At 35.0% G+C, this 20,663-nt stretch overlaps 4 protein-coding genes across 4 annotated transcripts; 2 read left to right on the top strand and 2 right to left on the bottom strand.

Annotated features, from left to right (window-relative positions):
• The first annotated feature begins 289 nt into the window (after positions 1-289).
• LOC110100732 lies at positions 290-1,450 on the top strand. Its single transcript, XM_020828407.2, has one exon. The coding sequence runs from the start codon at positions 290-292 to the stop codon at positions 1,448-1,450; it is 1,161 nt and encodes a 386-aa protein (XP_020684066.2).
• A 1,463-nt stretch (positions 1,451-2,913) lies between these two features.
• On the top strand, positions 2,914-4,700 carry LOC110100126 (NF-kappa-B-activating protein-like). The gene has a single exon (XM_020827575.2). It carries the CDS (start codon positions 2,995-2,997, stop codon positions 4,384-4,386), a length of 1,392 nt encoding a protein of 463 aa, XP_020683234.1. The 5' UTR covers positions 2,914-2,994; the 3' UTR covers positions 4,387-4,700.
• A 12,901-nt stretch (positions 4,701-17,601) lies between these two features.
• Positions 17,602-18,564, bottom strand: LOC110100662 (protein FAR1-RELATED SEQUENCE 5-like). The gene has a single exon (XM_020828296.2). The coding sequence runs from the start codon at positions 18,562-18,564 to the stop codon at positions 17,602-17,604; it is 963 nt and encodes a 320-aa protein (XP_020683955.2).
• Positions 18,565-18,840: 276 nt separating this feature from the next.
• On the bottom strand, positions 18,841-19,783 carry LOC110100587 (protein FAR1-RELATED SEQUENCE 5-like). Its single transcript, XM_020828198.1, has 2 exons — positions 19,676-19,783; positions 18,841-19,395 (listed from the first exon to the last, which is right to left on the bottom strand). Exons 1-2 carry the CDS (start codon positions 19,781-19,783, stop codon positions 18,841-18,843), a joined length of 663 nt encoding a protein of 220 aa, XP_020683857.1.
• Between the last annotated feature and the right edge of the window lie 880 nt (positions 19,784-20,663).

The raw sequence follows: 20,663 nt of genomic DNA, 5'->3' as shown, positions 1-20,663 counted from the left end.
GTTGAAGGAAATCCCTCATTCTCCTAAGCCCAAGTTAGGAGAGTGCATTTCCTTCTTTGGACAACAAATGTTCAAAGAACTTTCATTGATTTGCAACCTCTAAGTTGCATTTCCCTCCCTCTTTCCTACAAGTCAAGATTGTAGGAGAGTATTTGAATCCATCTTCATGCTCTCAAACCCAAGTTGGGAGAATGAATTCCTCTCTTTGAACACCAAATGTTCAAAGAGTTTTAAAAGCTTGCAACCAAAGTTGCATCTTCTCTTCTTCTTTCTACAACTCAAAAGTTGTATGAAAGGTATCTCAAATGCTCTCCGATCAGTTGCCATAAAGGAGAACTTTGGGGTTCAGATAAAAGCCAGCGATAAGAAACGTGTGATTGCGACTTGTTCCTATCAAGGTTGTAAATGGAGAATTCGAGCCTCTTTATGTGAAGACACTCAATCTTTCCAAGTTAGGAGACTTGATGGAGTACACACATGTCCAGGAATAAATCGAGCTGGGAATAGGCTGGCAACATCTGCTTGGGTTGCCAACGAGATACAGGAGATGGTAAAGAGGTGTCCAGATATCCCACCAAAAGATATAAATAGTAATCTAGAAAAAGAATTTGGGTTATCCTTACCTTATATGAAGCTTTGGAGGGCAAGAGAGCAAGCCCGTGATGCTTTATTTGGTTCAGTTGATGACAACTACAAATGGGTTCCAACATTGGCAGCAGAACTCCTTCATAGAAATCCAGGATCACATATAACATATGCATATAATAGTGGAGATCATTCATTCCAAAGGTTTTATGTCAGTTTTAAGGTATGTGCTGACGGTTTTCTAGCTGAGTGTAGACCACTTATCAGTTTGGATGCATGTCATCTTAAGTCGAAGTACCTAGGTGTGCTGTTATCGGCTAACGCCTTAGATGGGAATAATGGCTTATTCACTTTAGCATTTGCTGTGATGGAGACTGAGTCCAAAGGAACATGGTCTTGGTTTCTCCAAAATTTGGGAGAAACAATTGGTCTTTCTTTATATCCTCTTTGTTTTATTTCAGATATGGAGAAGGGTTTGGGAGAGGCTATAAAAGATGTATATCCTAAAGCTGAACATAGAATTTGTATTCGTCATTTGTGGAAGAACATTAAAAAAAATTTCCACTGTAAAGATGGCCAAAAAGTGCATGGACTTGTCTGGGAGGCGGCTAATGCTTACACAAATATAGAGTTCAATGAGAAGCTAGTAGAACTACGTCATTTGAGCCATGCAGTTTACTCGTATCTTATTTCATTGCCATATAAGTGGTCAAGGAGTCAGTTTATGATTGGGATATGTCATTATGCAAATACCAACAATTTTGCCGAGTCATTTAACTCATGGGTTACTGATGCTAGAACTAAACCTGCCGTGGACCTCATCAAAGTTGCCAAGCAGACGGAATGGAGAGGATCATCAACTTGAAGATTTCGAGTTCTCATATGTGACTGGATTTTAGGATTGATAGCATTGACTGTTATGACATTTTTTGAGCTACTACAAAGCAGCTGTAACTTTGTTATCATTTTGTTTTTTGGGCTGGCACGTTAGGCGCAGGTTTTTTGGTGGTAAATAGTAGTTTTCTGTGAAGACTTTGCCATTTTCTTGATTCAAAGAAAATATGAAATCTGCAGGTTTTTTGCTTATTAAGGCTAGCACGTTAGGTGCAGGTTTTTTGTTGGTAAATAATAGTTTGCTGTGAATACTTTGCCATTTTCTTGATTCAAATAAATATGAAATCTGCACGTTTGCTGCAGGTTTTTTGCTTAAAAAGGTTTTTTCGATCAGGATTTTTCACTTCCATGCATTTCCGAGCAGGTTTTCTCGATTTATCGTTTGCTGCAGGTTGTTTGAACTCTAAACATTTCTGCAGTTTTTGGACGTTTGCTGCAGTTTTTTTGAGCTGCAATTTTCACTCTGAGCTGCATTTTCGAACTATCCCTCACATTACAAACAGTTGCTGCAGTTTCACTTTGGAATTATTAATACATATACAGTTGCTGCAGGTTGTTTGAACTCAAATTAGCACACAAATTGTAGGTTATTAATACACTTCCTTGCTGCACGTTTTTTTGAGCTGAACAATTAGTAATTACAAACATGAGAGAATAATGCCTAAATTTAATCAATAATTCAACATAAATACTTACAATATACTACACCAACACAACAATAAAAGGTTGCAAAACTAAGCATAACAAAAGCAACCTTTTATGCAGTTGACACAACATGTTACAAACACAAACGGATGGTTACATCAACAGCAACAATTACAACGAAGACTTTCATCAAGAACATCATCCACTCAAGCATATTAATAACCTTCGCCTCAAACACTTTGCGCTCATCGTCTAGACCAAAAGATGCATCTTCAACTTCATCTATCCATCTGAAGTATCTGCAGTCGTCATCAGTTCGGTTATAAAAAAAAAAAAATTCATGAACTCCATTGCACTTCAGTTTATCCATGAACTCATTATAACTGCATAAACGATCACAGCATAATCGGAACAAAGTAAGAAGAACAAAGTCGGCTTGAAAAAAAAAAAATTTCTGCAAGCACATCACAGAAGCTCAATGCCGACCTCAATGCCGACCTCCATGGCATGAAGAGAAAGTCGGAACAAACTTTGCAAAGTGATTTTTACCTTGGATTGTGAAGACGTCCGACTCGATGATGCCCTAAAAACGAAAAACTGAAAACGTCGTCGTTACCGTGCGAACAAGCGTCGTGAAGAACCGCGATAGATGGAGTGGTAGAATAGAGGTGAAATAGGGATTTGAGTGGTATAACTGTAATATTTCAAAATGAGATGTTAGATATGTAAAATACTAAGTATATACTGATATGTATGTAAATTTCCCTTTTTTTTTTTTAATCTACAGTTTTTATTTTTTGTTCGGTGAGGAATATAGAGTAATGGCGGAGACGAGGTTCTAAGTTCTAAACAAATTCGGTCTCTGGCGCGATGGGGCGAGAACACTCTAGGGTTTCTCCCTCCCGTGAATGCCACGTCGATGACTATCGACGCTCCCGCCTGAGCCCGATTTCCGAGAGTCCGCCTCGCCGAGCACGCAGCCCTGCTCCCGTTCACCTTCGCCATGACGGTGGCCGCCGGAGATGGTCGCCGTATCATGACCGCCCGACCTCACTTAGGTCTGAGGGCGAAAATTCATCCGAGGATGAGGACCTCAAAGGCTTGAGCTACTTCGAGTATCGTCGGATCAAACGCCAGCGTCTCAGGAAGAAACTTAAGAACTGTATATGGAGGGTCACGCCTAGCCCTCCAGGTAGTGATAGGGAGCTGTCGGAGCCACCGCAGGAAGAACCCGAACGGAGTGCCGATCCCCCATTAGAGGATGATAACATGAAGAAAAAGGAGTCCGAATCTGAGGGTTCAGATGACAGCAGCGGTTCTTCCGACGATTCTGATTCTAGATCTGAGAGTCCTCGCTCCAAAAGCAGAAGTAGAAGAGGAAGGGCCTCTCGGAGACGAAGGTACTCAAATTCAAGCGAGAGTGCGAGCGAAACTGATAGCGATGCTTCTTCTGATTATGATTCAGGGAGTTATTCTGATTCCTTGAGCGATTCAGTTGATCAATCGAGGAGGAGGAAGAGCAGTTCAGGAAAGCGAAGAGGGAACAGGAAGGAAAGCGTGCGTTCTAGAGCCAAGAGGAAGAGGTCGTCTAGAAGTAGTAGGAAGAAGAGAAGCAGGAAAGTGGCTTCGGATTACAGTGATAATTCTGATTCTGTGTCCAGTCCTAGAGCCAGGAAGAGGAGGACCTCAAAGAAGAAAAAAAGTAAGCAGCCTAAATCGGTTAACTTGTCTGAATCAGAGCCTGATGTCGGAGCTGCTGACGCTAATAAACCTGAGATTGATCCTGAAGCCGTGAAATTCATGGAGATGATTGAATTGCAGAAGAAACAGGCTTTGGATGGTGAGCTTCCTGTAGGTCCTATGCCTCTTCCACGTGCAGAAGGCCACATAAGCTATGGTGGGGCTCTGAGGCCAGGAGAAGGAGATGCCATAGCCCAATATGTACAGCAAGGCAAGCGTATTCCAAGGAGAGGAGAGGTCGGTCTTTCTGCTGAGGAGATTCAGAAATTTGAGGACTTAGGCTATGTGATGAGTGGAAGCAGGCACCAGAGGATGAATGCTATTCGTATAAGGAAAGAAAACCAAGTATACAGTGCTGAGGATAAAAGGGCATTAGCCATGTTCAATTATGAGGAGAAGGCCAAGCGCGAACACAAGGTCATGGCTGACCTGCAAAGGTTGGTGCAGCGGCATATTGGGCAGGATATGGGTCCTACTCATGATCCTTTTGCACCTAAGACTTTAGAGGGTGATGATGCTTGAACTTGTTTTTTTATGACATTGATTATATAGGGTTTAAGTTTGGATTGCTACCTTATCTAGAATTGTGATCTGCTTATCCCACTGGATCTCTGGAGAAACAAATTATTTCTGAACAAATTATGGGCTTGAATATATGTATTATATGTATCATCCGAGTACTTAGTTTCCAGTTCTTATTGAATGGATATGCTAAAAAAGACATGATATTTTATTGATTTAGCTTTTGCAGTTCTAGAATGTAGCATGCTTGCAATGGTAATTGTACACTTAATGTACCATAAATTTTAGAAACAATGAGAAACAATTCAGGAGTAGTCATCATATGTTAGACATTCATTTTCATTATGCTCCATTTCTTCTCTCATGTGCCTGAACCATGTAATTACAAAATATTATTTGAATGCCCAAGACTCGGATGAATTATATCAAAACCATCTGTTGAAGCTTAATCTACTTAAATCCAGTTCCTACAGGAGATACCATTTTTTGGTTCATTTCTATAATGCTTTTTCAACAAGCACTTTTTCTATATTTATGAACAAGGAGTCACTACGAATGACACATGAAAGGGACTTGTAGATGTTGTATTCTTCAACCTATATCTGAATACGAATTATGTTAAATGTCCATCACTTATATTTTCTTGAATGTATTAATCTCTTCATAAGATTTATTGAAGCACTTTTACAATCATCTAGAAAATTATGATAAAAAAATTGTTTGGATATGCAACTTTCATATGTTATCGGGTAATTGTACAATATTCAGGTTCTTAAGTATATTCAACCTCTATATGTATTGGATAATCATAAATCATTCTCTTATCATGCAGTTGTTGTGTTACTTGTTTAATAAACCACACTTGTCCAGAGAGTTAATGAAAAGATGTCTGTCACTTTAGATAACAGATTGCACACTATTAGCTCGGAGAAGCCTGTGATTTTTAAAGTTAGGTACGTGAGTCATAAGCGATTCGATATGGGGTGGGAATTCCTTTGGGGCTCATACACTTCTGTTTCTCAGCAGATATTCGAGAGAGTGCTTAAACAATTATAAGCTTAAAATCAACTCTAGACTCTAGAGAGTGTATTGCAAGAACCAGGAAGTGAGCAAGTCTTTAGGAAGACCCCCTTACTGATTTAAGGTGTTCTATCTTGGAGAAGAAGACATTCATTATTTTGTTGATTTTTGGTAGGAGGGAAGTTAGTAATCTAATTTATAAAGAGAGTCAAATTAAAATTCTACAGTTGCACACTTGCACTATACTTGATATGGGATAAGAGGGCTAGTTGCATTAAAAAAGTAATTATAAAACTTTCAGGAGAGTTTAAAAGTAGATACTACCTAAGGAAACTTGGTGGTTGAGTGAGTTACAAAAGGTTATTAAGTTCAGAAATATGCCTGGATGGAAGAGTAAAAATTAAATACTACATAGGCTACAAAATTTATTAGAGGGAGCTAGAAGTCATGCATAGAAGATGAGAACAAAGTTACAAAGCTACCCTTTATGATGATTTAAATAATAGATATGTATTATGTAAGGAGAAAATATATTTATGAAGTTGCCAAATAAGAGATAGGAAATCTACTACTTTAATTTATATGTATTGAAATTGAAGATATAGAACTGAAGCTAAATATGAAGCATCGTGGAAAGATGGAATACACTATTGAGATTTGTATAGTTTTAAAGATATTGAATAGTTTGATTATCAAATCTTTTAGATAGAACCTTAAATAATAAGAGGTTTCAAATGATTGATGAAACAAATTTTGATACTAATATTTAATAGCAAAGTGACATTTAAAATTATGCTGGTTATTAAAGAATCATGTTTATAAGTTATATAATGATTTTATGAGAGTGTTAATAAAATGTAGACTTAGAAAAAAATTATTGGTATCGTAGCACTATTTTAGTTTTATGCAAGATTGCTAGTAAACTCCACGATAGAGGCAATTTTTTTTATGCTAAGGCAACTAAAAAGTATAGAGAACAAATAAATGACTTTCATATGTTTTATTGATTATGATAATGTACATGATTGAGTATGATAATAATTGATTTAGCATATATCAAGAAAAATAAGGTGTAAAGGTATGTTAAATTTTTTGAAGTCATTTATAGCACACTAATAGCAATAATAGTAGTTAATCAGTAACTAAAGGACTTCTAATCATATTTGGATTACATCAATGATCAATATTAAGTCCATAGTTTTAATACTAGTTATGGAGATAAACAATATTCAAATTGAGCTGCCTTGGTGTATATTATTGGTAGATGGCATAGTTCTATTAAATTTGACTATTAGCACGATAAAAGAAAAGCTAGGACGATGGCTGAGTTTTGTAGAATATCAGGTACTTAGTATTGGTTGTGCAAAGATTGAGCATGTGTTGCTTAGTTTGTGAAGTAGATAATTATTGTCACTATTCTTGGGTGATCAAGTGATGCATAGGTGTGATGAGTTCAAGCATTTTGGACCTTATACAGAATATTGAGGATGTAGATGATAATACTATAGTGATATTGGGTCGTTAAAACTAGTGATATTGAGTAGTAAAATCATGGAACTTTGAATATCATGTATGGTAGCGGGTTTGAATCAATCATTAATCTCTTAGACCTTATCAAAATCAACTAATAATTAATCTCGTGACACAACAAAACATAGGAAACTTACAAATTCATAAAGCAATATTCTTTAGCTTTTGATTAAATTTTTCATTTTGTAAACCTTAAATACTTTTCTAAAATGCTCCAAATGATTATTTTTTTATCTTTCCATAAATTAAGATATCATTAAAATAGACAATAAGAGTTTTCTTAGTAAAATATTGCAAATTATAGTTTGTTATCCTCATGAAAGTCCTAGATGAATTGGTTAATCCAAAAAATATAGTCAATCATTCATTTATTACATCTTTGGTTTTAAAAGCAATCTTCCACTCATCATCTTTCCTCATTTTAACATGATGACAATCACTTCTTAAACCAATTTTATAAGCATAACAATACTATTCATTATATATCGTATTTCGTATATCATTCAAACGAAATATAAAATGTATATTTAGGGCTTGCTTAGCTGGTTATTTTTGAACTGCACGTATTTTAGAAATGCACAGTAATTGGGATGCATGCAATTTAAAATACCTTAGTTTTTTTTTTGTTGGATATACATATTTTGTGTTTGTTATGATACATTTTAAATGCACTAAAATGTGAAGGATGTGGGTGGTTGGCCATAGTAGTGGCAGGTGGTTGTGGGTGGCGACAACAAGCAGCAATTCTCAATGGTTATGGTGTGGTCATGAGCTTTGAGTTTTCTATATATTTGAAATTCGCTTGATTGGGGAAAATTCCAAATTCCTAAACAAAAAGGCATTCTAGGGTTTTCCGAACTTACTACATTTGTGCTTAGTCTTTGATTTATTTCAAACTAAGCACCAAAAAAGTTACAAGTTGTAGCGTTTCCTTTTCTTACACTCATCATACCTTCAACCAAACAAGCCTTCAATGATAATTTTGTTTATGGTTCTATTATCTTCGCCCATGCACTAACTCTTATCTTTCTTAGGTGAAAGCAAAGCACACACCGCTCAAGGCCTTGTGTTTTCCTTAATAAATTCCTTCTTAAGTAATCATCAACTTGTCTCTTAAGTTCAACATAATGTATTCATTCTATAACAAGACATGTAATGTAGAGTTGATTTAGTAACTAAATCAATAGTAAGTTGTATATCATTAAGTAGTGGTAATTTATTAGAAAACTTGTTAGGATAGATGTTTTTAAAATCCACCTACACTCCTTTAACATCATAAGAAAAATCCATAACTTCAGGTATTATATTATTCAACTAAACATCTACTAAGATAGATTAAATCTTTCTATCTACTTTCTATATCAATTGCATGTTTTCATGATCTATTAAGATTTTTCTATATCATTGGGAGCGTTAGATTCTTATGTAGATCAAGCTTTATCCTTAGGCTTTGTAAGCTTTAAAATACCTCCCAAAATGAATCATAGCTAAATTATTATAGCGATTGTTTATCCAAAATTGCATGAGTTACAACCATGGGTATTGCATTACACCAAATTCTATCAATATATGTAGCCAATTGAATCAAAACTTACATATCTAAGACAAATAATACGAGTTCACATATGAGAATTGGGAAATAATTACATTTGGCGTGTTCTAAGAGGGGGCTAAGAAATCATAATAACAATAAAAAATAGACATAAAGGGCTAAAATTGTTCCATCTTATGACTTTTGAATTGAGTTGAGAGAAAATATTCATTATATAAGAGGAAAATTGGTATAATGTATATATCTATTGTAAATTGAATTGTCTTGAGAAAGATACTATGGTGTTTGTATTTTATGTTGATATCCTTCAATATCAAATGTGAGATGATGTCCATCCTCTAGGTGTCATGACTACCATATCTATAGTAATGCCTATTCTCGAAGATGAATTGAAGATTCAATTAAAGTTGGAGTAGGCCTAATATCCTAATATCAGGATTGATGTCCGTTGTTGTGGGTGATGTGTAAGTTGGACTAACACATAACCCTTTAAATTGGATGTTGTACAATGCCTTCCTTCAATTTGTTGCAAAGTATTTATTTATGTGATCTCATCATAGTTTATGTTGAAGATTCTTTTGAGATGAGTCATAATGGTTAGATTTACCTGAGAGGACTTTTTGCTCCTGAGAAGAAACTTGTTGATGAACTCTCGAGAGATTTTGAGAGATGTATTGCCAAAGAGTTTTTGTTGTTGGTACTCAAAACATCTCAACATTAGTGATCCTAAAGCATTACCATCAATGTATGATGGAGATAAATTTTTGTACTTTATTAGATCTTGAGTATTATATTTTCTCATATTTTTTAAACTCTATAAATAGCTTTTAGAGTTTTGAAATTTTCAAGAATTGTTGCCTCATTAAAAAAAACTATTATCTTCCAGCAATGGTCAAGAAACATTTTTCTTGTGTGATTAATTTTTCTTGGTACTTGGCTCACAACATGTTCAAACAAGTGAGCCAAACATAGGGAATAACAAGTGAAGGTGAAACTGCACAGAGTGTCTCGAAGCCTTTTGTCAATTTTATAGATGTATTTTTTGTTGTGGGTTCCTAGACATTGTTGAACCAAAATTGGAACATCTAGAATCCAAAAGAAATGAAGCTTTTGAGAAGTTTTGATTTTTGTCTCATAGAGTTAAAATCATTGATGTCCACTCTTGAAGATGATATCTTAATAGGAATATGCCCCCCGTGTGTGTATATCTCTTCTTTTTTTTCAAATATTTCACCAAGTTGTAATATAGGGTGGTGATACTGATGATGAAGAGTCTAATCTCTCTCCTGCCATTGCTAGAGGTCGTGGATGTTATTGTAGAGTAGGGAGATATCCATGCTTGTGCTCTAATTGTGAAAAGATTTAGAGCCTATTATAGGAAGGCAAACATTAGAATCACACAATCTCATAAAGTTAAGGAAATTTTCTATGACATTAATGTTCAATAGAATGAATGTTTGTCTTTCCCTTTTTCCTTTCCTCCTTACCCTAAAACTCTTCCTCTAAAGAATGATTGTCTTTGAAGGAAATTGTTCCTCCACAATGATTAATTACTTGTGCTTAATAATAAGGTGGAGGCTCAAGTTCAAGCATTGGGGTTGTTGACAAAGAATTATCCATCATTAACAACAAGTTATACATGTGCTTAAACAAATTGTATTTGTTGAAGTGATACTTGGAATCTTGGATGATCACATGCACAACTTGGGTTCCATTGAAGAGAAACTATGGACTGAATTTCCAGAGCAATTTGATTATTGGATTAAATTGAAGGTTGAATACGTAAAAATGATGATATTCATTATTGTGGGCATCAGGTGTCAGTCTCTTGAGGTGAGTATTATGTCTCTTTGCCCAAAAATGCTTGTGGATATCAGGATAATGGTAGAATAATAGTTTACTTTTGGTGCCTAGAGTTGCATATGAAGAATCTTGGCTGTGGATCCAAGGGAAAGAACTTTTGATTAGTGTATCCTAACTTTTTGTGTGAAAATCCTGAGGAATTTTGTGAGGTGGGGGACTAAGGGGGTTGTGGCTTCAAAATATATATTTTTATAGAAATATAGTCTTCTCTTTACTTAATGAATGAATTACTGTTTATTTTTGTCATTTTGAGTCTTCTAAGCTGCTATTGCATTTGAATTGAAATATTATTCTTCTCTGCTAGCGTTTTGGAAATCTATTGAGATACATCATATATTTCCTTAGAGGATATGATAGTTTACTTGTTTTTTGAATGATCTCAAAATGGAATTTTCCTTATTTGCATGAGAGTTGATATCTTAAATGATTTAACATGACTCCTTAGTATTAAGGCGTGACTACTTGAATAAGATCTCTAGTTTTGATTTGTTTAAGATTCTTCATGTTTTGCGCAACAGTGGTGATGCAATGGGTTTTTAACACATGATGCTCCATATTATGGAATTTTTGCTAATACCCATTTAGGGTTTTATTACAAATACCATTTGTATGATAACTTTTCTATCTTGATTGTATTGCTCGAGCCTTTGTTGTACCCCAGAAATAAATAAACCCCACTCAACCAAACATTGAGTGGGGGAATCTCTGTTAAATAATTGTAAATTTTATGATTGAGTCCATAAGGAAATGATATTTTTACCCTTCGGGGTGATATATCATGTTCTTATGCCGTGCCCGATTATAAAACATGCAATCCGTTCGAGGATACAAAAAATTCTCCAACAGCCTTTAGTTTAGATTGATTGAAATCCAAGTATGACACCCAGGACAAATATTCTTTGAGATTTCTAATGAAATATGAAAAAACTGAACAAAACGCATGTAGCAAAGGAATTTTACTTGTTCATGCAACACTTTGAGATGGATTTTGAGATTCTTTTCAATGTCTTTGCAATGCTGAGAGGAAAAGAATGATTGTTTAAGAAATTCTTGTGTAAACACTACAATTTTTGTAATTCAAGGTACAACACCTAGAAAGAATATGCTTCTTATTGACAAGGCCTTACTGGACTGCCTTCTTCCAATAAAGGTTCAAAGAACAATTATTTTTTCATGAAATTGACTAGGTATGGAAGTTTTTAACAACTCTTTACGTCTCCTTTTTGTGTTCTTTGAACTGAAGGCCCGGATAGAGGAGATGAGGATGTTCACTAGATAAAGTAAGGGAGTCAGAATGGTTCTCATTTTGATGAATGTAAGAAATCCTGAACTGAAGATTTAAGCTATCGAGAAGATTGATTCTTTAGATTTGGTTCTTATGATTGAAGCAAAACAATGTAGGATTTTAAGAAAGACTACCACCTCTGTAAAGATAGAGAGGATCAAGTAGCTTTGTTTAAATTTGTAACTACTGAAGAGAAGAGCGGTTATTATTGTTGTTGTTTGTTGAAGGGAAGAGCTGTTTCCACTATTGCTGCTGAGAAGCAATGAACTATAACTGCTAAGAAAGCTATTGAGAAAGCTCTTCCTAAGATAATTTCTCCTGCAACATTGTCTTTAAAATGACCACCTGACATCCTTTTAATGGACCAAAGAGCTGAAGCAGTTTTCATCGATGAATAAAAAATAAAGATTTTCAAATTTAAGTTTAGTCTATCGTGAAGAATTTGAAGCACTCTGAAGATCAGGTTCAGTTTGCAAACAAGAAATTGAAGACTTTGAGGACCAAATAAGGCAATCTAAAGAGAAATTAGTGCTTCTGGAAGCTAACAATAAGTCATTTAAAGATAAATATCATTCTTGCATGTACAACTAAATCACTAAAATAAGCTGTTAGAGGAAATACAGTTGAAGTATTCTACATCTATGGATCCCAAGAAGTTCATTGAAGAGTTCAAAAGTCTTTGATGCTTATGCCAGTGATTCTCTCGGATGCATGGCAGACGATTTCAACATTTTGAAGAGAATGCTTATCAAGGAAAATTTTATAAATTCTAAGGTATTTGATGGTTTTGTTGAAATGATGGTGATAAGTGCGAGAGATGTAAGAGAAGCTAAGTTTTTTGTTTGTAAGAATTGATGTGATTACTTAATAATTTATGAATGCGTTTTTTGTATTTGATTGTTTTATTATGCGGATTTTGTGCATTTGGTTTCCTTTGAATTTCTTTTACCCCCAAGCCAATTGTTTGCTTTAATTGAACCCTAGTTGAAAGTGGAGTAACTTTGGCTGTCAGCAATTGTTATTCCTCTCTTGGTTGTTGATACAGGTGTGTTAAGCCTTGGTTTTCAGCATCAACATTCAATAGTCTTTGTTATCAACAACATTAAGAAACCAAGACCTGGTTGTCGACGATGGTTAGTTAAATGTTCTTTGGTTTTTATGACAATGTAGTTTTTTTAAAGCTTAGCATGCCTTAGAGACACTTAGCTTTTATAGAATTAGAAGAGAGAAACGGTTAACAAATATGACAAAATATGAAGATAGAGGATGACTCTACTGGTTGGAGATCCCTAAAGGTTTCATTGATGCATTAAATTATAGCGATGTTTGTTACACATAAGCATGATTTGTAAAATAACTTTTGATCAAGATTTCATGAGTGATGTCTTATCTTCTACTCAGTTCACTAGTTTGGCTCCCGGATTACCAAAACTATGGAGTTCTCCTATTGATTTGTGCTTGCCAAGCTACCAGCATGCAATCAACCACATATTAAGCCTTCAAGGTAAAATAATTTTAGCTCATCAAAATTTCACTCTCTTGATATGGGTTTCTCTTCACCAGTTTGTAGCATGTAGGCACCCTTGATTTTTTATTTAGTTATATATGATCCTTCGCAGTTTGCCAAGCTTTTCTCGTATCATAGTATTTTTCAGTGACCTTTGCCTTTCCTTAAATTTGACTGTTTTGGATTATTATTTTCTAATCCTCTTTGAAATCTTATTTATAGTATCTTCGAGTAAATTCAAGTTATATTTTTTTTTTCAAATCCTCATTGTTTTGAATCTAATTTTATATTCTTTCAGTTGGCGATGAAAGCATTTATCTGGTTCTTGCTATTAGGAAGTAAATCTTTGATGGATTCACAACCTCATATTCAATTAATATTGAGAGCATAGTCCTCATGATTGTAGGTATTGTTAGGCAACTGATTTGCCCAACTTCGGATATTGTAAAAAATTCTCTTCTTCAATAGATTTATGATAAGTTTATTTGTAACCTTTGCATGCTCGTTGGTTTGATTGAGGGTAGTGGATAGAGGAAAAGTTTAGATTTACTCCATTATTTGTCTATTAGTTTTCGTTTGGAATGACTTTCTTACTGCGTCCTGAAGCAGCTTTTTAGTACAAAATTAAGACATTTGTACTTGAAAGTTGTTTTAAGAAGCAGCTTTCTAGTACAAAAGTTTTAATTTTTTTACTCGAAAGCTCCTTTAAGAAGCAGGAAGAAAGCAGTCCCAAATGAAGTCTTAGTCTACTAACTTCTTGCGAGAGAAATGCAGATGATTATCTATAATATGGTGAGTAGAAGGCCAAATCTTGCAAAGATGTTACATCAAAGTAAGCTTACTACTAGCTTAGTGGTTGTGTCAAGTAAGTGCAATTGCTTCTACCCATTTAATGAAGCTACCACCACGAGCACAAACGATTTTTGTTGAGATATAGTAGGGAAAGTCACCTACTGGAAAAAAAAAAAAAAACCTTTTTTTGTTGAGATATCATGCGAGAGATTTAATGTGAAAGAGACCAATGAAATCCACTTCTTATATGGAAAATGGCCAGGGAGATGTAGTCAGTTGAAGCAGTTGGCTGTAGTCGACGGAATACCTTACCATGTATTAACAACTTAACATCTGGCAAAATATTTGCGTATTAACTTCTAATGCTTCGTTTGAGACGGTTTTTTTACTGCTTCTTAAAGTAACTTTTTATTATAAAAAAGTTTGTATTTATATTAAAAAATTGCTTTAAGAAGCAGCAAAAAAACTGTCCTAAACGAAGCCTAATTCCCGACTAACAATATCCTTGCCTAGGGATTTTTCCTGTTAGATTTTCTGATAGATATACTATATTTTTCACACTCACATTAGTGGATTTTCTCCATAACATCATTAGCTTCTTGAGATCTAAGACAACTCAAGTTGATTCTTGAATATGATATCTTGAATAAATCTTCTTCTGAGATGAAGTTCATTAGTGCCTTGTATCTTAGACATCTTGCTGCATTCTTATCTCTTGGAGTGTTCCTTCCTAGAGGTAAGCCATCTGACTCATTATATTTGTATCGTCTTCTTCTTCAATGGACGGTTAATGCAAGTCCTGAGTGGAGGTAGAGTCCCACGAGAAGCACTTTGTATTCAACACAATTATTGGTGACGTTGAAATTAATTGAAAGAGAAGACAATAATATCATGCCTTGTGGACTTAACGAATGTAACTTTGAGATATGTGATATGGACCTTTTTAAAGGCTAAATTCACCCTCCTTTTGGGCAAATTATTGGGTCAGGTGACCGAAGCCATCTCTGCATTCGGTCGCCAATAAAAATGCGACATCTATTAGGCGTTTTTTTAATTTAATATGTTTGCTTTATGTCTTGTCAGAGTGAGCGACCCGACCCGATAACGTATTTCATTTGAATTCCGGAAAATAAAGAATGGAAACGCCGCATATTTTATTTTCAAGCGACATTTTCACTGTTACTCCAGCTCTGGTAAGCGCTCTCGGATTCCTCCAATACCTTCGGTTCTGCAGTAGCTTATTCCTGCCGGAGGTAGACGATAGACGACGAGATTGTAGAAGATCATTAATCAGGAAGAGGTATGGTTGCGCCTAACTTGCGCTTTACTTGCGTTTTCGTTGCGTTTAAGTTATATGTTAAATATTAGGGTTTGGTTTAGTTATAATTTTACCATTGTTTGTTTAATGTAATGTACTGCTCAAATGTTTATTTTCTGATTTTTCACGCTTCTTCTCTTCGTAAATGGATGAAACAAATGATACGAAAGGTTTACGCTTTCTGCTAAATTTTAGGGTTTAGTAATAATTGTATAACTAGCATATATGTTCAATGTGGTGTTCAATTTTTTTTTCTGAATTTAAACATTCTTTTAAGCTAAATAATTACGAAATATATAGTTGCGCTAAGGTTGCGCTTTAGTTTTGGTTGCGATATAGTTCTGATTTTTATTGTTATAGATGAGGATGCCGTATCAAAGGCCGGTAACATTTAGATGCTATGTTACTTCTTTTCGGAAATATTGTGATGCTTTTGTCGAGATCATTGATGATGAAGAAGAGCAAACATTAAAGAATCTGAACATTCATTAATTTTTGAAGTTCCCCGCATTCCAGCAGTGTATACCACTTCTTTTTGATGTTCTCAAATTTTAGAGTCCTGCTGATGAAGGCTTCATCGTCCTTGGTCATCTACTGAAATTCACTTCTAACGAGGTTGTTTTGTTGATAGGTAATATTTTGAATATGGAATTTTTTATAGGGATATATTTTTTTAACTTTAACAACTGATATTTTCTGACAGGTTTGCCTAACAGAGGCATTGATATCAAATGGAGGATTGATCCTCTAAATGGACCTCTATCAAGTAAAATTAAAATAGAAATGTCAAAATTACACAGATTATCTGATAATGTTACAAAAATAAAGACCTTTATTATATTTTTGTTATCTAACATTTTCTTTCCTCTAAACAACCATAAAACCCCTAGAAGGCTCACATCTGTTGCAAATAATTTAAGTGAGTTCACTTCCATTAATTGGGCTTCATGCTTAAGGAACTTCATGGTTGAGGAGTTCAACACAATTTTTGAGAAGTTTCAAATGCAAAGACCATTGGGTTACATCAATAGTTTTTTTCCTCTTCTACTGGTAAATTTTCACTCCTACTGGTTATTCTCCATGTATAATGCTTTTTAATGTTAACTTTTAATTTTTTATGTTTGGCATTATACTGATTTGATTTTTGGAACATTTTTCTTTGAATAAACCATCCGATCTAGAAATCAGATCGCGTTTTCTGAGATGGGAGGGGTATACAGAATTATACTTTACTCAAGAGAATGCAGCAAAATTATTTAAATTTTTAAAGAAAAGTGAGGTAATTTTTTCGTGTACATGATACAAATTATGCTAAGGTTGCGCTAAGGTTACGCTAAGTTTGCGCTAAGGTTGCGCTAATGTTGCGCTAAGGTTGCGCTACGGTTGCGCTAAGGTTGCGCTAAGGTTGCGCAAAGGTTGCACTAAGGTTGCGCTATGGTTGAGCTAAGGTTGCGCTTTAATAAATTAATACGTTTTCTGTTTTTGCATATTTATGTTTGTCTTGAGAATGTTAGCAATGAAGAGGCCGAAAAATACGGGGCTGACATTAATGCCATACAAAACTTGGAAACCCGAGCAGGGCATGAACCACAGAAATTGAAGTCACCCTAGAAAATTAAGTCATCCGCAAGGAAAAAACTTGATACCACCCCACCTCCCTCTCCCCCTGATTCTCCTCATAAAGAACCACCAGAAAGTTCACCTCGTCCGCCAACACAACCATAGCGCAACCTTAGCTTAAAAGAAGGTTTAAATTCAGAAAAAAAATTATTAATTCATTACACCAAGGTTTAGTAATGAAAGCATGATTCATATAAAAATTTTATTACAACCAATAAATGAAATCATTAACTCCAAATAAATATTATTACATTGCAAATTCATTAAATTCCAACTCCGAAGAAAGAAAATCCATCATTAACTTGGTGTATTCAGCTCCAGGTTGGCATGATGGTATGCCGGTTATATATTCCTCACTAAAACATTCAGGCATGCTTGAAAAGTTCATCTGTGTTGAAGAAGGTTGTGTTGAAGAAGGATCCCCCACCAAAGATTTCTTATATGTAAGAAACTAGAGTTTTAATCTTAGGATTAGAAATTAAATAATTAACAAGTTATTAAAAACTTACTCTTAGGCCATTTTTTCTTCTCCCAATGGCTTTTCAGTCTTGCATTTGATATGCCTTTAGGTCTACATTTTAGAGAATCTTTCAAATTAACAGTTCCACCTTAGAACTAGCAACATCCTTCTGATTTCTTTTCTTGCCACCAAGAATTAAGTATAATTTTTTATACATATCTTACAATGAGGAAAGAATAAACTCCTCTGCCTCCTCATTCCCTTAAGCTTATGTGCTCATTTGATATGCAAACCTGCTCACCTGATTTCTGAATATGAATCCCCTACCACTTTGGAAATTATTACTTCTTTGAGAATTAAGCAAGTAACCTGAATAAAAAACTTGTCGAGCCCTTGCTGACCAACGAAGTAATAAGTACTTCTCAGGGAATTTAGCCATATCCAACTGTTTAAAAACCCTCAAACAATGAGAACACAGCAATCCCATGGTTTCATACTTCTTACAGCTGCATTGAATATTACCTTCTGTTGCATCAAAGTAAACAACCCAAGGATGGTTTTGATTCTTTTTCTCTATGTAGTTGACTATATACTTTGAAGAATCAGTCGAGACAAAATCTATACTCATTTCTCCCACAGCCTTTATAAATTCTTCCTCAAAAATTGAATATATTTTTCTTGAGTAAAATCTAGCAGCTTGTTTTAATATTGAGCTGTTCTTTATCACGGGAACAATTTCAGATTGACTGCATTTGTAATCCTCATCCTGCTCATTTCGCCGCCAATTCATCAGTATCTTTTCCAAGCCAAGAAAACAATCAGTTAATGAACTTGTTGGCTTTGAAATGCCATGACACACATTATTAGCATACTCACTACGCTGCGTTGATAAAATGCCTATGCAGAAGGAATCCTTGTTGAAAGCAGTTGACCACTTTCTCCTTATCTTATAAAGATCCTGCAACCATTCATGATTATGAAGATTCCCTTTCTTGATCATTTCATCCCACGCTTCCTCAAACACTTCCTCAGAATCACACCACCTCATACACTTATGGAAGAGTCCTCTAACTTTATTATTGCTATTGTAGATGAAAACTTTTGATGGAACCTTTTTAAAGATGTGCCATTGGCATAATCTATGACGAGTGTGAGGTAATGCAACTTCTATGGCCCTGGCCATAGCTTGGTTCTGATCAGTGAATATTGTTGTTGGATATTTATTACCCATTATTCGTACAAATATTTTAAACAACCATGTAAAACTTTCAATTGTTTCTTCTAACAAAAAAGCAAGCCCAAACAAAACATTCTGCCAATGATTGTTAACACCAACAAATGGCGCACAAACAAAATTATACTTGTTCAGCCTGTAACTAGTATAAAAAATCAACACATCTCCAAAACATTCATAATCTATCCTGCTTCTGCCATCAACCCAGAAAAAATTTAACAATCTATCCTGATCATCATATTGAACATCCCATGCGAACATGTGGTCCTTAACTTATCGATCTTTAAATAATTGAATCAAAGAATTAGTGTCACCAATTTCAATCCTTGCTCTTTTCTCCTTCTGAATAAAATTGTAGGCATCCCTCTTAGAGAATCCGACATTCTCACATCTACCAACTACCTCTGCAAGGTAGGCATATGCATCAACGGTTCTAATCCCTGCATCTATCATCGATTTTAGGACGGAAGCTTTTTCCTCAATAACATTCCTACATAATCTTAAAAGGCGTCGGTCGGCTGGGCTAGCTAATTCATGGTTGTGGGATTCAATAAATCTTTTGACATGCCAGTAACCATCTTCATCTATGACAGACCTCACCATGGCTGGACAACCAATTCTGACAACTGGTCTAGTGAGTCTCTTTCTCTTTCCTGAATTATGATCATCACTTTTCTTGAAACTAGCTTTTGAACAAACAAAGTCCTTCGATTTTATATTTCTAGAATTTGGACAAAAATTGTGATGATTCTTTCGGACACTAAAGCCATTATCGTGAGCATAAGTGCAAAAACATTCATATGCTTCTGTCTCGTCTTTATAAACAGCCTGAAAGCGCAAGTAAAGCGCAACTAAAGCGCAGCTAGATATCAAATAAGTTCAATTTTTTTATTTATCATCTTCATCCTAAAATCAATAATGAAATCTAAGCAACAACAACATTAGATTTTTTTTTACTTTTTCGACAAAAAAAAAAATTATTCTGCTTAAAAATCGCAAAATCAAAGATCCTAAGACTAATGAGCTGAAACCTATGTCTTCTTTCTGCGGCGATGAGATTAAAACTAACTGTTTATAACTTTCTAATTCGTTTTTCCAAGAAACTTACCGATATGTTGAAACCAGAGGAAATTCCGGCTAAGTTAGGTTCCGATTCCGATTCATGCACTCCCTCTTCCATGCCCTCTTCCACCTCCCTCTTCGCTGAGCAGTCCATTTCTTCTCTGCAATTTTCTGGCTCATTTTTTCTTATACAGCAGTAGATATTTACGTCTTTCGCGGGTATCAAAATGCAAAAATAGGGCAGCAAATGCTTAAAAGTTCAAATGAAATGCGTTATCGGGCCGGGTCGCTCACTCTGACAAGACATAAAGCAAACATATTAAATTAAAAAAACGCCTAACATATGTCGCATTTCTATTGGCGACCGAACGCAGAGATGGCTTCGATCACCTGACCCAATAATTTGATCTCCTTTTGCCATTTCATTTCTTAACTGACCACATGATCTTTGATATCCATCTGGGATGCTACATTTCCCAAATGGATCCAACCTTGACGAGTTCATTGGCCGCATCTGTGGCAGCAATTTTATGCTTCGTTTGTGACATCTTTAGACCACAGTTTTTCTCTTGCTTTCAAGAGATTTTTGTGCAAAAAATTAGCTTTACAAAGCAACAAAAAAGCTGTCCCAAACGAAGTTAATCTCTTTTGAGAACTTTCTTTTCTTTTAATTTATTATTAGACTACTTGAATTGATATTTATGGAGCCCAAATAACCATGAATTCAACTAGTTTTTTCTAAGATGATTTCAAAAGTAAATATACGTTCTATTGAATATCAGGAAAGAGCAGAAAAATAGATACAACAACAACAACATCAAGCCTTTATCCCACTACGTGGGGTCGGCTACATGAATCCTTTTTCTACATTGTGTCCTATTAAAAGTCAAATTCTCGTTTAAATCTAATAAAGAAAGGTCATTCCTAATATTTTCTAACCAAGTCTTTTTAGGTCTACCCCTACCTTTCTTAACATAAGTCAAATCTAATACCTCTACTCTCTTAACCGAGTCATCGCAAGGCCGCCGTTTTAT

Source organism: Dendrobium catenatum, unplaced genomic scaffold (genome assembly GCF_001605985.2).
Source record: "Dendrobium catenatum unplaced genomic scaffold, ASM160598v2 original_scaffold_159283, whole genome shotgun sequence".
Lineage (NCBI taxonomy): Eukaryota > Viridiplantae > Streptophyta > Magnoliopsida > Asparagales > Orchidaceae > Dendrobium > Dendrobium catenatum.
The sequence above is the reverse complement of the archived record's forward strand: the minus strand, read 5'-3'. Positions and strand labels throughout refer to the sequence as shown.

Excerpts from the sequence above, each read along its gene's own strand:
- LOC110100732 (XM_020828407.2), top strand. The coding sequence starts at position 290 with ATGAAAGGTATCTCAAATGCTCTCCGATCAGTTGCCATAAAGGAGAAC.
- LOC110100662 (XM_020828296.2), bottom strand. The coding sequence starts at position 18,564 with ATGGGTAATAAATATCCAACAACAATATTCACTGATCAGAACCAAGCT.
- LOC110100587 (XM_020828198.1), bottom strand. The coding sequence starts at position 19,783 with ATGGACTGCTCAGCGAAGAGGGAGGTGGAAGAGGGCATGGAAGAGGGA. Across the intron at positions 19,396-19,675 it reads CCTCTGGTTTCAACATATCG|GCTGTTTATAAAGACGAGAC; the intron begins GTAAGTTTCTTG and ends TTGCGCTTTCAG.
- LOC110100126 (XM_020827575.2), top strand. The coding sequence starts at position 2,995 with ATGGGGCGAGAACACTCTAGGGTTTCTCCCTCCCGTGAATGCCACGTC.